Source organism: Delphinus delphis, chromosome 10 (genome assembly GCF_949987515.2).
Source record: "Delphinus delphis chromosome 10, mDelDel1.2, whole genome shotgun sequence".
Lineage (NCBI taxonomy): Eukaryota > Metazoa > Chordata > Mammalia > Artiodactyla > Delphinidae > Delphinus > Delphinus delphis.
Window position 1 is genome coordinate 82,275,518 of NC_082692.2, and position 17,623 is coordinate 82,293,140.

At 39.9% G+C, this 17,623-nt stretch overlaps 1 protein-coding gene across 2 annotated transcripts in view; it reads left to right on the plus strand.

Annotated features, from left to right (window-relative positions):
- Positions 1-17,623, plus strand: part of TAFA1 (TAFA chemokine like family member 1) — a 774,580-nt gene that overhangs the window by 661,267 nt on the left and 95,690 nt on the right. For both annotated transcript variants that reach the window (XM_060022866.1, XM_060022867.1), the window contains one exon: positions 4,916-5,056. In XM_060022866.1, coding sequence (XP_059878849.1) covers positions 4,916-5,056 — 141 coding nt within the window. The remainder of the gene's footprint in view (positions 1-4,915; positions 5,057-17,623) is intronic.

A 17,623-nucleotide genomic window follows, 5' to 3' on the forward strand; every position in this document is an offset into this window, starting at 1 on the left:
TCCAATTAGGAGACGCACTATAAAAGAAAAGTCTGGCTTACTTAAGTGAGCATACAGTCGGGGACAAAAGCTAGTCTTTGGGGAAGAGGTTCATTCAACAAATATCTATAGGCCAGACATGGGCCCAGTAACAGAGTAATGAAACAGAAAACTTGCTGTTCTTGTACAGATAAGAAAAGTGAAATATTCTTTAAAAATGCCAAAATAATGCATTGTGAATATTATTATGGGATAATTATGTGAGATTGTAGGATCATATAGCAGGGAAATCTAACTTACAATCTGATTCAAGGAGACCACCTAAAGAAGAGTTGAATAGTGAATACAGGGACCCCCCTCCCCCCAAAATACAGAGTTTAGACTTAAGTTTAAAAAAAAAAAGATAATTCTCTTCCATTTCAACTTAACAGTCTCACCCAGCGTCTTCTTTCCCAGCAAACTTGGTGTTGTGATAATTTCCAAATACTTGGCTATGCTTGGTCATGGACATGAAAACATCAATACCAAAACATACTACTGGACGTCAAATTCCCTGGCAGATGAAAAGGATTAGACCTTAGCAATCTCCCACAAGTGCCCATTTTTAAATGGTTGACCCAGTTTATAGCTCAGAGCAATCAGGTAGGTTGGTATAAGCTATTTCTATGAGATGTCCATTTTGGGGGGCAAACTGTTTTAGGACGCCAACCTTCAAGTTTTTAGCCATCTGCCTGACAGTCATTCCTAATCTCATCCTCCCTTTCCATCATGACATGTAATTGTCATCTGTGGGAACTCTTTTTTAAAAGAAATATTATCCTTAGCAATTCATCTTCTTGTGTTTCCTCACTTGTACAGGGCAAGACAGTGATGCATTGAATTGGGAAGGAGGGGTCATTGCTGGGAGCATATTGGGCTTGGCATTTTTTTTAACTTCTCCAGCTGTTGCTGCTGCCAGAAATAATCTTGAAATGCTGTCTTTTTTTGGGGGGGGGGGTAGTAGAAACTTTCTCTTCCTGTTAAAAACCGGTTTTGATAATGTACTCAGAGTGCTGACAAATCCAAAAGAAAGAGCAGACAGGGGAAGTGGAGAGCTGCCCGGGGGAGCTTCCCTGCGGGGGACTCTCCCATTGCCACCTGGGGAACATGGGCAAGGGGAGCGGGAAGCAATGCCACTGTTCTAAAAATTTGCGTGGAGGGAGAACTGTGAAATTGATGTGCATCTAACGCATGTAACTTTTTCAGATTGGCCTGCATTAGTCATATAATTACTGTATTTACCTCCTAATCTGGAAGAACAATGCGACCCCTTACAACGCTAGATTTAGGGTAGAAGGCTAATTGCTTATATTTCATCTTAGGTGTGTTTTTTATAGACAAAGTGGTGATACAAGCAACAACCTGCTAAGTCTGAATTCCACACTGGCTTACGTTTGTGACACATTCTCTGCCATTAGCTAGTAGGTTACTTCACCTGTCTTCTTTGCTGGGTCTACAGATGCTGAGGGAAATCCAGAAAAGAAGCGAGTTTCCAGAAATCCATAAGCAAGAAAGGAAAGCTCAATATTCTGGGCACTTAAATGACTTTCCTTTGAGAGGCCACAGATCATCTTGAAATCATTTTGACTTGGACTGAGATAAAATTGAGAATGGACTGGCATTGGCGCCAAAGACTGAAAGACACTTACATGACAAATATTATCATTATGATTCTGCAATAACCTTGGCACTTAGTTTTGAAAGGACAGTTCACTAGGTAATTCTTAAAATGCAGATAAAATCGATTTAAAAGAACAATTTTCTAGTTCCCAGAAAGGGTTATGACAAACCTAACCCTTTCCTTTCATGGGGGCCAAAGCTGGGAAAATTTTGATTTCCAGTCTCCTTTCTGAAGCAGCCAACTGATGAGGCCAATAGGTAAATAAGACTGTATAGTCAGTTGCAGAGGGTCTTGAAAAGTTTTATCCCTGTGGTTATTATAGAAGTCCAGAACTGTATTTCTTTTCACAGAATTTGATCAGCCTCTCACTATGTCCTGGGTGGACCAAAGTAAATGTGGGCTTCTGATATAGCCAAGAAATAAAAAAACACATAGAAATTGGAAAGGGGGAGTATATCTTACCAGCTTGCTATACACTACCGTAGCAAAGACATCTAAGCTTCTCGAAAAACTGTAAGTTCCATGTTAAATGACTGTGCAATAATCCATGACAGATTTGTAATTCATTTTTCATCTGGTTCAATCATCCATCTATCCAATAAATACGTGTCATTTGATATTAGCTTCAGAGCTGATCAGCAGCGAAGTACAGTTGTTTTCACTTTTTCCTTAGCAGAGGAACTCCTTTGCAGGATTATGCTGAATGTTAAAATAAACATTTAAATAAAACATTGAAGTACTATGGTGAATATTAAAAATAAAGTATCTAGAGTTGCTTTCTCCTTTCCTCCAGTGATATAACTGAGCCCCTCAGATAATCTATGAAGCCCCACTAGGCATAACTTGAAGACTTCTGATCAAAGGACTGCAGATGTGAGCCTTTTCCTGTCAAAGATCTAATTTTCTTTTTGTCATTACAAGTCAGTGGGCTAGGCTTTCGTAGTTAGAATAGATTGAAAGGTTAAATTTCTCTGATTGACTAGGGGTAGGTCAGTCACAAGTGTAAACCTTGGGAATCAGGAGATTTGGGTATGACAGGGCCATTCAGACTTTCTAAATGGCAAGGTCCTGTGGTCCTCTGAGACCTGGTTCTGGGCTCCGCATTGGTGTATCTGAGCAGCAGGTGTAATTGGAGCCATAGTTCAACTTGTCAAGACCAGATGAGCTTGTTATTTAGAGCAACACCTCTGGCTTCCAGGGTGCAAATCCATCATCCGTGAGCCTGAGGAGGATGTGGTCTGGGGTCATTGACTTTATTTACAAGGTTTTAATGAAAATGGAGCACTTGTCAATTCCTAGTCCCTTTGCAGAGGAATGGCAGTATGGGTGCCAGGGTGGGACTGGGGAAAGAACATATATATGGGGTCAGAGGATCTGAATTCTGGTCCGGATGCTGCCAGGTACTTGCTAAGTGAAACGTGAGCAAATGTTTAAGCTGCTCTGGATCTCAGTTGCCTCCTCTGTAAAAGGTAATCATAAGCTCGTTGGGCTTTCGGGAGCATATAGTAAATTGAAGGTTTATACGGTATCTACCATGATGTCAGTTACACAGTAAAGAATCAATAAATGGTTAACTCCTGTAATACTTTTATTGTCACCATTAGTTTTATGGCTAGGTCATTTGGCTGCTTTAAGTCTGCATCCTCACTAAAAAATACAGGTAACAATCGTCCTATTTCTATCTTTGAACAACTTTGCAATTTAAATGAAATATGTACTAAAGGCACTTTTGAAATTCTCATAATGATACGATGTTTAATGGAAGACAATACAAATACCTGTCCTTGAGGGAATTACATTCCAGTGGGGAACACACAATAAGTACAATAAATAAATAAGTTATATGCTGTATTTGAAAGTTACAGGTACCCTGGCAGTGGGGTGTGGGACGGGGGATGGTGCAAAGTGAGGTCATGCGTGCTGGCTAAGGGAATTATGACTTCAGTAAGGTGGTCAAATGTGCCGCCGATAAAATAACATTTGGGAAAGATACGGAAGAGGTGAGAATAAGCCAGAGATCCACTAGAAGACTGTCCTCGGTGATACCTAGTTCAGCTTGTCGAGACTGTTCTTCAGAGAAACCCTCAAAAGGGATCACGCCTGCCATGTTCAGCCAGTAGCCTGCAAGGAGACCAGTGCCCCAGGATAGGACGGTGTTGGGTTTAAATTCTTCCCTCCCTCCTGTCTTCCCTCCCTCTGCTCCTTTTTTACAATGTTTCCTAAGTGCTCACCATGTACAGGCTGGATACACATCCCTTCTAGTAATTTGTGGACAGTGGTTGCTTCATAAATGCTTGAGGAATTACTGCCAACTGAATCCTAAATGCCAAGGATCCTAAATGTTATGGGTCCATTCTTGTCAAATGAAAAACATCCTTCCTGAATGCAAAACTTGATGTTAGGAAAGTTGATTCCTGGTTTCTGATAACTTGGAGTATCTTTTGTGTCCCTGGAGAACTGGCTTAGCTGGTGTCCTGCGGTCTGGAAAGATCCAGATGAATCTCAGTGACATTTGACACACCCGGGAGAGCACCCGTTAAGAACCTAGCAGACAGTGGCATACCCTAAGTTGCCACTAAATTCTGACGAATGCATGGCTGACCTGTAACGATGAAGTGAAGCCGTATGCCTTGGTCTGTAATTTGAGATTCCATCTAAAGCACAAGATGATGTTCTCCAGTGACTCTTTCTATCCCTCTTGGGTGAGATCTGGACTGGGGAAATGACTGCACAACTAGATTTTCTATTCATCCCGCTTGAGAGGAGCAGGTGCTGGGGAGGAGAGCTCATTTCTGGGCAGTTTTCTTGCCACTGCAGGTTCTGTATCACTGGAGTGTCTGTCGCTTATCATTAGTAGGAGTACAGAGAATTCTAAATGCAAAGATAACACAGGGGTGAGCTCCCCAAATGTAATGCATTTAAATGTGGTAACATCTTCATTTTGTGTTAGCTCCAGGCATTCACTACTCCGCTGCCTCTCCGTACGTACAGCCAGGAAGTGTTGCCTCTTGAGGGCTCTTCATTGGTGCTCTTTGTTGCATTTAAAGAGTACTGCTGTGATGCTTGTCTTCTCCAAGATGAGACATCCCTTGTACATAATCTTGTATGCATGTATATGTACATGTTATGGGAGAGAATCCCACAGTAACTGAACCTCATAGAAACTCTTCCTTTTATTTCTCTCGCTTTCCCCAACCCCTTTGCACATATCCTCACATGCCTGAATGCCCACTGAATTATTTCTAATCAGCGTCCTGATTCTTCCTCTCTTGCCAGAAGGAGGGACATGTGAAGTGATCGCTGCGCACAGATGTTGTAATAAGAACCGCATTGAGGAGCGATCGCAAACAGTCAAGTGTTCCTGTCTACCTGGGAAAGTGGCTGGAACGACAAGAAACCGACCTTCCTGTGTCGATGGTAAGTAGCTGGCTTTACACCTCTCTCTAGGAGCTCATCTGCGTCGTTACTGTGCATAATATATATGTTTTGTTTCATCTAAATATGGTTCAGGATAATGAAGAAGGTGCATCCAAAGTGCTGTTAGACAAATGCCAGCCCTCTACATAGAGTTTGAATTCTTGTTTCTCTGGCTTTGGCATTTTCAAATAGCTGTTGGTTGACCATTGTGTAGAGAAGATAAGGTAAAGGAATCTTTTCAAGTCTATAATTTTGAGGGTCCAACTCATCTGGGAATTGATTTTGGATCGAGGTTATATATGATTATGATGATGATAATGGTAGTGAAAAAATAATACCTAACATTCATTCAACACATATTTAGTGAGCATTTACTATGCGCCAGGCACTGCTCTAGGGGTTCACATACATTCATGAACAGATAGAAGTGCCCTGAGAGTTCACCATGTACCAAACCCTGTCCTAAACATTTCTCATGCATTATTTTATTTACTCATCCCAACACCCCCATCTTTGTTATCTATTGCTATGTAACAATTTATGCCCTCCCCCCAAAAGTTAGCAGCTGTAAACGGCAAACGTTGTCTCACAGTTTCCATGGATCAGGAATTTAGCTTAGCTGGATGGTTCTGGCTTAGGGTCCCTTCCGTGGTTACTGTCAAGATCTGAAGGCTTGACTGATGCTGGAGGGTGGTTTTAAGATGGCCCGTTCACAGAACTGTTGGCAGCTGGCCTCTGTGCCCTGCCACATGGACCTCTCCAAAGGGGCTGGGTGTCCTCACAACATGGCAACAGCTTCCCCCAGAGTGAGTGACCCAAGAGAACAATGTAGAAGCCACAGTGACCTTTCCTTTTATGATAGAGGCTCAGAAGTTATCCTTCCTTGTTTTCACAATATCATATTGGTTATATAAGTCAACCCTATCTGTTCAGCATGGGAGTGGATGAAAAGGGCTTGAAAACCTGGAGATGGGGACCCCTGGAGCAGATACACTTTCCCTCCCATTTTAAACATGAAGGAAACTGAGGCTTAGAAGGGTTAATCACTATTCCATTGGTCCCATGATTGATAAGTTGTAGCTGTACTAACTCTTGAGATGAAAGTAACTGACTCTAATACCAAGTCTTGACCACCACCTTTAAACAATTTTATATGCCTGTCAAACAGAGGGTCCAAAGTTCAAAGCGATCACAGATGTCTTTCCCCATCTTTATCTTTCATAATTTTAGAGCCAAATGTGAGCTGATCTTCAAATTCTTCGTAAGAAAATCAGGACTCAGAGAAGTGACTCACTTGCTCAGGTCACAAAGCAGGAATTAGAACCTAAATCTCTTGACTTAGGGTCCATGATCCTACCTCTAGATATAGAGGGGGAAGGACACCTTCTAGATTGACTCATGTATTTTCATTATGAATTATGAGGTGGTTAGAAAGGAAACACACACAAGCTAGACCAAGAAAGGAGAAATTTTTTTTTTTTTAAGAAAATAGAGGAATTCTGGGAAACCCAGTTACAGGAAATTCAGCCAAACTTCATAGGATTCATAAACTATTTAGGCAGCTGCCATTCTTGTTTTCTTTGTTTTTGTTCTTTCTTTCCCTCATTCTCCTCTCTGTAGACAGGTTCCCTCTTAAAGGGTTTTAACTTCTGCTCTCCCACAACTTAGGGATTTGTGTGAAGCTTTTATTTCTGTGGTACCAACTCTAATCTCACTCAGCATCATGGTATAGCCCAAGTATACTCGCCTCCTGTGTCTTAAATGCCTTCTCCAAAAAGACTGAATGTGATTGACGCAGCTTGGGTCATCTGTCGATCTTTGCCCAGTCAGCCACACCTAGAGGGACAAGCTCATAGGGTACTCTGAACCATGGGAAGGTCAAGCTGTTTTTAAAATGATGTGAAAAATCCAGGTTTAAGAATACACTGTGTTTTTTTAAGGAACCTCCATACTGTTCTCCACAGTGGCTGTATCAATTTACATTCCCACCAACAGTGCAAGAGGGTTCCCTTTTCTCCACACCCTCTCCAGCATTTATGGTTTCTAGATGTTTTGATGATGGCCATTCTGACCGGTGTGAGATGATATCTCATTGTAGTTTTGATTTGCATTTCTCTAATGATTAGTGGTGTTGAGCATTCTTTCATGTGTTTGTTGGCAGTCTGTATATCTTCTTTGGAGAAATTCTACAAATAGAACTACCATATGACCCAGCAATCCCACTACTGGGCATATACCCTGAGAAAACCATAATTCAAAAAGAGCCATGTACCAAAATGTTCATTGCAGCTCTATTTACAATAGCCCAGAGATGGAAACAACCTAAGTGTCCATCATCGGATGAATGGATAAAGAAGATGTGGCACATATATACAATGGAATATTACTCAGCCGTAAAAAGAAATGAAATTGAGCTATTTGTAATGAGGTGGATAGACCTAGAGTCTGTCATACAGAGTGAAGTAAGTCAGAAAGAGAGAGACAAATACCGTATGCTAACACACATATATGGAATTTAAGAAAAAAAAATGTCATGAAGAACCTAGGGGTAAGACAGGAATAAAGACACAGACCTACTAGAGAATGGACTTGAGGCTATGGGGAGGGGGAAGGGTAAGCTGTGACAAAGCGAGAGAGAGGCATGGACATATATACACTACCAAACGTAAGGTAGATAGCTAGTGGGAAGCAGCCGCATAGCACAGGGAGATCAGCTCGGTGCTTTGTGACCACCTAGAGGGGTGGGATAGGGAGGGAGGGAGATGCAAGAGGGCAGAGATATGGGAACATATGTATATATATAACTGATTCATTTTGTTGTAAAGCAGAAACTAACACACCATTGTGAAGCAATTATACTCCAATAAAGATGTTAAAAAAGAAATACACTGTGATCAGTGGTTCTCAATCAGGCCAATTCTCAGGGGCCATTTGGTATAGACATTAGTGTTTGCGACTAGAGGGGTGCTCCTGGTGTCAGGTGTGTAGAAGCCAGGGAAGCTGCTAACCGTCCTACAATGCACAGGACAGCTCCCACAACAGAGTATTTATCCCACCCCCAGTGTCAGTGGAGCTGAGGTTGAGAAACTTGCACCATGATAATTTACTTATTCTAGATCACAGTCAGCACAGTAAAGCACCTCTACTGCAGGGAAGGCAGGCAGCTAGACTAGAAAAGCCATTGCATCCTCTTACAGGAAGCAACTCTTGGCCCTAGAAGCCAATAAACATTATAAAACCATGATGATTTCTCGTAGTCTCTGCCAAAGAAAGCATTGAGCCTGTTAACTAGAAATCTCCATTTTGTTTCCAGTTCATTTCTATCACTAATGATCTAGAAATAGAATTGCCTTCAGGATTTGGGTGGAAGACACAAAGGCAATGCACTGTCTGTGCTGGCAGAGGGGAAGACGGCATTTGGCTGTAAGTTTCTGTGAGAGGTGAAGCCACATAGTGGTAACATTTTGTCTCTTAGAACACGTTTGTTTGACTTTGGACACTCTGAGCCCTTTGGTGTAGTAGGTTTAGGCTATTAGTGTCTGTCTTCTGAGCAAAATTCCATGAAGTATAGAGTATTCTGTCGTCTTATGGTGATTGTTTATAATTTCCATAGCATTCTACTCCTCCAGAATCTTGGAATCCATTGGCACGTGTGGGAAAAGTCTATGTGTTACTTCGATCAAAACTCTTTTTATGGCCTAGATCTCTACATGCAAATTAAATATGAAGTGGGTATATAAATTAACAATTCCAGTGTAGTTATTAAGACCACGAACTGTGAGATTAGGCAGACATGAGTGGAATCCCAGCTGTACCAGTTACTAATAGAATGACCTTGGGCAAGTCACATTTGCTTCCTAACCTGTTTCCTCATCTGTAAAACGGGAATGAGAATCGCTTCTGCTTCATGGGGTTGTGGTGAGAACTAAGGAAATCATGTGTATAATGTGCTTTGCATAATGTCTGGTTCTCCTCAAGTGCTCACTAAATGATGGTATCAATTCCTATCTTACTAATAATTGTGGGTAATGCTTAGAAACAGACATTATTTTATGAAGTTTTGTTTCATATGATTCAATACAGTGGCATTTTAGCCACTATCTTTTGTGGGAGCTGCTTCAAACTATTTACCCTGGATATCATTAATGATGGTAAGTCTTCTTCAGGAATGTATGTTCATTATAGGAATTTTGAAGAATACAGAAGTATACATCCATACATTAAAGTCACCCATAATATTACTGCTCAGAGATTATCGTCGCTTTGTAAGAAAATAAGTATATGTTCTTTGAGGTTTAACCCATCATTAAAGAGAAACTCACAAAGTACGTATTTTATTGAACTACAGTGTTATAGTACTGTCTGATCAACAGCTTGTTCCCTTTAATATGAACATTTTCCAGCTTAATACATACTCTTAAAGAACATTATTGTTAATAACTACACAGGATTTCGGGGGGTGGATACACCACCATTTATCTAACTATTGCCTCCACTTTGGCACATTTATGATGTGTCATGCATTTCCCTTTCTCATTTTAAGAATGGATAGAAACCAGTTTCTATCTGTGACAGCAGTTGACCATCCATATATCACGTTTGTCCTAAACATATTCTGTTCTACATAGTGCATTTCCCATGGTAAGTGTTCCAGTTGCTGTTATTTGCTTTTCTCTGAAATGGCAGGTCAGATGCCTTTTTATAGTGTTTCCGAAAACAGAGACACAGCTTGATTTTTTAAAAAGCTTATATTGGATTGTTTTAAGATTCACAATCTGAGACCAGATTGTTTTAAATGGAACATAAATTTTGCAGTATCATCTTAGCAACTTATTCAAAGTATAATACATGATATTTGGAGAAGTTTTTAAGGAGTGGACTTTTAGTGGAAAAGTGATCCTCTGTCGCCTAATAGCTGAAAATACCAAGAAAACATACTCAACAACTTAAATTTTGGCATAGTCATTTGCAGATATTTTAGAAAGCACTATAATGTTGGATGTGTGCATAGCGCTACTCTGAGGGAATATAGGTTGTTACACTAGAATTCACATGATGTTGTGTTTTATTAATTTCTATAACCCAAAATAGATGGGAGACACCTTACTCAATATCTTTGGTTGAGACCAACTAAAAATATAATGTACAGTCTTTTTGTAATCTCCAATTACTTTCCAGGGACTAAATTTAAAATAAAATACTCATACACAAGAAGATGATGACTCAAACGTAATTATTTATTTAAGGGAAGAATTTTTCCAAGCAGATGATGTAATGAAAATGAATTTCTAGGGGGCTTGTGAAATTATATTTTATTATTCTAATTGATCTGTAGTGGCATAAAAAGAGTATCAGTGTCAAAGTTTTAAAAATAATTGAATATAAACAGTAATAATAATGATAACAATAATAAAAATAATGGCTAACATTTTCTTGAAGGCTTACCATGTACCACTTTTCCAAGTCCTTCAAGTTTGTATATTCATTTCATTCTAACCCCAACCTCATAAGGTGTAGCCTTCTATTATTTCCATTTTACTCGCCAGGAAACTGAGGCACAGAGGTTGGCTGTAAGATTGCTCGAAATCTGATAGCCAGTAGTGGCAGAGCCAAAAGATCCTCCTGGGCTGTCTGACTCCAAAGCGCCCATTTCTCAAACACAGGCAAACAAGGATCTAACATAAACACGAGTTATATTCTAAAGGCTTTCTTGCCAGATGCCAAAATATCTGGGTGAGAAGAGAAAGTGCGGCCATGTGGATACTTGCAGAAACATTCAGTACTTTGGGCAATACCTGCCCCTTCCCTTTCTGTGTCTTAGAGATGGTTGCTTGATTTCCCTTCCTAAGGTCATTGTCATTGAGCAATTAGAAACATTTTTGTAAATAATGGTTTCCGTTTTGGAGAAAGATTGAAGTGTCATTGTTTAAGGCACGAGGGGATAAAATGTTTGATGGGGAAATTTTCATGCATTTTTCTCTATTTAGGATTTTATTCTCATGTACTTTATGTATATATCCAACTTAGACAAATACGTGAAAACAAAATCACTACAACTACTGCTTAGTAGAGGAGGTCTTAATTCACTGTGGATTTTTAGCATCAATCTAATTAAGAAAAATCTCCATGATACGTTGATAGGCCTTCCCTTCTCATTCAGTGTAACTTGTGACTATTTCTATGACTGGTTGCTAGCAAATATTACCTGGTATTCTTGTCTACTTAGACTGGATTACCAGCCGGAGAGAGCAGCAGGAAGAGACCAGCTCACATCACAAAACTTTCTAAGTTTGATAGATATGGAAATCCCAGATTATTTTGTTTTTAACCATCAGTGTACAGTTAATATAATGAAAAAGGCATCATACTCCTGGCTATTTCCGTGAAGAAAACCCCCCCACAATCTATCAGGATATTTTGTTCCTGACTTATCATGACTTAGTTTCCAAGACAAGAGCAAAAGAGACGAAAGGAAAGATACGCAGAACTCAGACCCAGGAAAACAAACAGAAGAACAGGGAAGGAGACCCACAGTCAGTGAGATAGAGGGATGTAAAAACGGAGCATGGGAAAGAGAAACCAGAGAGAAAGGGATAAAAGAGAGAGAAGACAATGGACGCTTAGAGGGAATATTAAAACACCTACCCACAAAATGACTTCATTCATTTTTCCAAACAACTTGTTTGTATTCAGTCTCACAGCGTATAACTAATTTTAACAAAATAAAGGGTATTTCATAGATTGAGACTTTTTTTTCAAGTTGCGTTATTTGAGATTCCAGTACCAGAATCTTTACAAAAATTGCTTCTGAAGGTTGCTCCTTTGGAAAATACATAATAAAATTTTCTTGACCGCGTACCATTGTATTCCCTAGAGACAGTCATGATAGAGAAAAAGGTCTGAGAATTGAAGGAAATTCAAAATTCAGCAACAGTTTTCTGTAGAATAGCATGAAGTATGTATGAGAAATATTGCATATAATAGCCCCTTCTTAGCCTTCTAAAATAGGATAGCATATTAAAGGCTCTGAGAAGTTCTGCAGACAAGAAACTTATAGAACTTTAGTCCGGTATTTCCCAAACATTTTTGATCACAGAGGCTTCTCCTATGTAACACTTATTCATAGCCTGCAGACCCAGTGTTCCATGAAATGGACTTCAGGCCAAGCTGGTATTAGACTCTATGGACTGTGTTTTTGTTTTTGTTTCCAGGAAAGCTTTTTAGGTCTTCCAAGACCAACTGATAATTCCTTTGCCCATAGCTCAGTGTTTTTCCTAAGACTGGCTGACCAAACACTGCACAACAGGTCCTGGTAGTTATGAGATTTATAATATTTCAGGGACACGTCAGGCTCAACTGCAGTTCGGAAATCATCTAGAGACCTTCCAGAGAAATGTAGTATGGAAAAGTTTAAGCCCTTATTTTTATTCACACATATTAACATTTTAGGGGACAGGGAAGATGACCTATTTTGGTTCTGCCGTTTGTTACTTGTCGTCCACACGTAATAAAAGACCAAAATAACGAATTGCTGTAGTGGATTAGGGCCACATGCCACAGTAGCTGTCTATGTATGGTTCCTTCATTACTGTCTCTGTTTAAAACTTGCCTTATTCTTTCAAGGCAGACTCTGGCTTGTTTAATAGACAGGAGGCTGAGCTCAACTGGTTTCATCATGAGGCATTGCTGAAAGGAGATTTTACTGTTCTTGTTACAGGAAGGTCTTTGATGGCATCATTAGTAAAATTGTGATATTTTTAGGCACAATTTCTGAATTTTATGTAAATTTTCTTTTGCTCCCCTACTTGGCACCTCTTCCTGCCCAGGTATGTAAGGGATCCAAGTGTATATTAGTAAGTGGAATGAGAGGAAGGGTGTATAAGAACTGACAAAGCTTTTTAGACTGTCTAATAAAAGGGCTGTCTCTCTGTTTGTTCCTTGTCAGGATAAAGAGAGTGGGAATTCAGTCTTCAGATATTCCCATACCTCTAGGAGTGGGTTTCCCTTTTTCTTTTAGTTTCAGGCAGTAAGTTCCAACTGACAGCCCACTGGCAGAAACTACCATCAGACCTATTCCTTAGGTTGGCAGAGTCATGTAAAAATTGACTTTGCTTTCTCTTTGATGGGACACTCCAGTTTCCCACAGGCCTCACCACTCCCTATTACACACCTGGCTCTGGCACATTGAGGTCAATTACCTGATCCCTGAAGACAGTGGAATGTATGGTTTCTGGCTCACAGAGTCATCTTCCTACTCTTCTCAAGTTAATAAGCAAATTAATTTGTTGGAAAAAATTTGCTCTTTGATATAAAAGTAATAACCTCATGTAAATGCAAATACATGTATCCAAAAACAGCAAAGAAAGGATCAAAATTAGAGTAATCCTCCCTCTCCTCCCCTTTCCTGCTAATCCTCTCGCATCTTAATCGCCAGAGGGAACTGTCGTTACCAGACTTCTGTGCATCCTTACAGATAATATCTATGCACAAGCAGGCCTATGAGTACACAACATATAAAACTCAATAAATCAAAATGCTGTCACAGTATAAGAAAAAGGTCTTAACCTATATTTTTTAGCATAAGAAAGTATCTTGAATACTTCACTCTTTCAGTAAAAGAATGGCTGGTAAACATGGAAAAAGCACTCAACATCACTCAAGTGAAGAAATGTAAATTAAACCCTGAAATGTAATGTTTCATCAGTCAAATATATGCAGAGATGAAAAGTTTAGTAATACCCAGTATTAAGGAGAGAGGAGAGGAAAATTACGTATATATCATACTCAGTGATAAATGGTGTACAAACTCAATTAGTTAGCCACTTTTCTTTATTTCGTTCAGCAAAAGGGAAGAAGATAAATAGGAAATTTTGTAATGAGACTGGATGTTTGGGGAGCATAATAGAAATCGCATGCATTACAACTCCTTACAGTGATTTTATTTAGCTATAGTTCTTAGACATAATTCACAACAGGATTTCCTCAACAGGATTGGGTCATGAATCTAGACATCATCTAAGAAATCTTCTAAGGATTTTGATGTCCTTTCCAGGAGGAAAACCTAATATGAAAGTATATTTAGTGCAAATACTTGGACCTAAATATAGTCAGTCCCGTTGTAAAGCCCATCTTTGTAACCACTTGAGAAATACAAAACTCTCTGCGCAAACATTTGTCACGGCATGTATGGTGTGTGTGTGTGTAATTATCGTGTAGCACATCCCAAATCTTTGTCAGTTATCTAGTTGGAATGTACTTGGTTACACAGAATTCCAAATTCATCAACAAGAAAATTTCCCTAACACAGCTCCAAAGTCATTGATTTCCATTTATCTACAAAGAGCTCAGGTGTTTTCAAAGACCTGTTCTTGTCTGGTATGAGAGCACCTTTGATCAATTCTTGTTTATTTTCAAAAGGGGGAAAAAATGTTCTAAATCTGAGTCAGCTCCTCATCCCTCTAGCTGGGCTTCAGCCTAGATAAGGCAAGATTTCAGGGTCCTGTGTCACTAATGTGCTGTCCATATGAATAACGAGCAAGGCTCGTGAGCTATTTCACACTTCTAGGAAAATCTATAGCCCTGTCCTTCTGCAATAGCACTGGAAGCTGCTGAGGGTATCAGTCCATTTCTATGTGGAAGGTTCTGATAACTTCACCTAAGGAAGTGGTAAAACTCATGTCCCCTTCTGAGGCTCATGGAGAAATTTATGCAGATGAGTACTATTTTGAAAAATTAATAATGTATTCTTCCATCCTCTCAAGCTCCTTGAATTTTTGAGGGCCTACTCCCAGCCCAAACAGCAAGATATAATTTACCCACTGACCAGAGAATAGAGGCCCAAATAATACTTAGTGTTTAAGTTCAGAAGTCATTCAGAAACTCAGGTAGAAAATTGAAGGATTAGGATTTTTTTTGCCCCCAAACTAATATGGATGCCATGAGCCCAGGGAGGGAGAAAAGAAGGACCACGTGAGTAGGAGAAATGTGGTCCACTGGAGCAAAGGCTATCTGTCACTACTGCCAGAGAGATGTGTTACCCCCTATGGACCCATCTCTCCAGCTGCCAGCCGGGAAAGCACTTTACACAATAGCTCAACACACTCTTCATATCCTTTTGGTTGCCTTCCAGTGGAGACGATCCACGAATAGCAGCTAACATGTTGCACACTGACAGTGCAACAGGAGTCATAACCACCAGTGTCCTAAGGCCTCCTTAACCTTCCACCCTGCATAGGTGAACCCCAAGAAGTGATAAAAGGAACCTAGGGTCCTTAATTGGCGGGGTGGATATAGAAAGGAAATTCCAGACACCAACTACACAAGACCAGATGGAGTCAAGATCTCCAGCTGAGCTAGGACAGAAAATTCTCCCCTTCCCCAGTGCATCTATTTTATTTATAATCCCTGATACTATTTGGTGTTTTCATCATTGCTTCATTTAAAAGACTTAATGGTAAACTTTAATGGATTCAAATTCAACGTCAGCTAATATTACTTAGGCTGGTATGATTGGGTGGTTAAACAGACACTCGTTCAAAGAAAGATCACATTTCTTCAGATTTAGAATGGCGTGCTGGCGCCAGCTCAGAAGTGATCATTCATGATCTCCTTTGGTGCCTACACACTAATATTGCTTTATGCTGGGTACCTGTTCTCATCAACCCTCTCAATAGTGTCTCAAGTGAAAAAGGAAGTTATGATAATATACTGGGGTCACCATATGCAAGAGCAGAGAGTGAACAGTAGGAGTCCTCAAGACAGCTAAAACTGTATGTGATCATCGTAGCGTTTGCGGATGATTTTCACCTTTCATCTTGGGCTCTTTCTGGATATCATTTTCATTCTCTTTAATCTGCAAATTAGAGAGGTTAAGTCCATCCATGTCAGCTGGCAATGGTCTTGTCAACTATATGGGACACTAGTTATAGTACTAGTTTAAAACTGATAATTGTACTAGTTTGTAATTATTGAGTCCTTACTATGTGCCAGACCCTGTGTATTACATGTATTACTTTATGTAATTCTCACAACAGCAGCCTTATCATACAGGTACTATTATTATCCCCATTTTATAGAGGAAGAACCTAGTACCTTAGAGAAGTTAAATCATTTCTTCCAAGGCATGGTAGCAGGAGATCTGAGACCCCCAATGAAGAACTGCTAGAAATGATGGATAGGAAATAGCATCAAAAACACAGAAAAAGTTCAGAGTACCTCCCATTTCTTGTATTCCCTTCCTTGGAGAATGATACCATCATGCAGGCATGCTAGACTCTTACTTAAGCGTCCTTTCCAACATACACACCATCATCATTCACATCCCATATATTTCAAATCCATCATTTTGTTACCATTTCCTAATTTTAGTAATGCCACAGTGTAGACTCTTCTCTTGACCCTAATTAATCCCTCTGATTAAAATGTGCCCTCAGCACTCCTTCCCTACCCCATCTGACTCCAACTTCATTAACCAAGTTATATCACCAACTCCAGAGGTCCTCCCTTAAACCACTGCACCCAAAACTAATAGATGCCTTCCTCTGCATCCCTGGCATATCCCATATAATATTTATCATAATCTACCATAATGTATTATAATCTTCTGTTGACTTGTGATCTTCTCTACTAGAGAGACTCGCATATTCATTCAGCAGTTCTTTTCAGAGCATTGACTATGTGCCAGGAATTATGCCAAACACTTGGTCACGTAATGATGAACAGTTAATCCCTTGCTCTCATGGAAACTCCAGTCCAGCAGGGGAGACAGACCTTACTCTAATCATACGTCAGATTGTTCAAGTAGAAACTACATGTTCTGAAGCAAAGGAATTCAGTTCTCAGAGAGGATGTGATAATAAAGAATCTAAAGCAGCCTGGGAAGCTGAAACTTCTGGGAAGAAGTGACAAGAGGTCTGAGATGTGAGGTGTGACTTAAGCTACTTGGGTGAAGAGCATTCCAGGAGAACAGCATGGGCAAAAGCCTTGGGTTTTGATCAAGAACTTGAGAAAACCACTGTGGTTTTCTCAAAGAACAATGAGATCATGTGCCAGAAGAGGCTGAAAACACAGGCAGGGGCCAAACAATAGTGTTGTAATTGAGCTGTGTATCTCCAGTTCTTAGTATAGTTCTTGAAACTGAGATGTGCTAATCAAATACTTCAAGAAGGCAGCAGTGCAGGAATCTGCTGGGGGAAGTTGGAGAGTAAGTCAACCAGGAATTTGGTGAATGAGGAGACAGCCTTGAGAGCCCTCTACTTAAACAGAAATCTCCCTATGTAGTGCCTGACAACAGATTTCAAAACCTATATACTGACACTGCAGGCAATACCAATGCAAAGCAAATCACATTGCCTTTTTGATATCACCGCCTTCCACACATGCTGTTATCCACATCGTTGCTGTCATCTGAATGTCTCACAATCTCTCTACACTCAGCCATTCACACTGCTGCAAAGAAGGCTCATGACCACCCCCAAATCAAACAAGCAAAACTTTCTGGTAGAAATTTTGTCACTGCTTCTCAATTCTACTGTCTGACTTTAGAAAATATTTTAACTACTAGGTTCA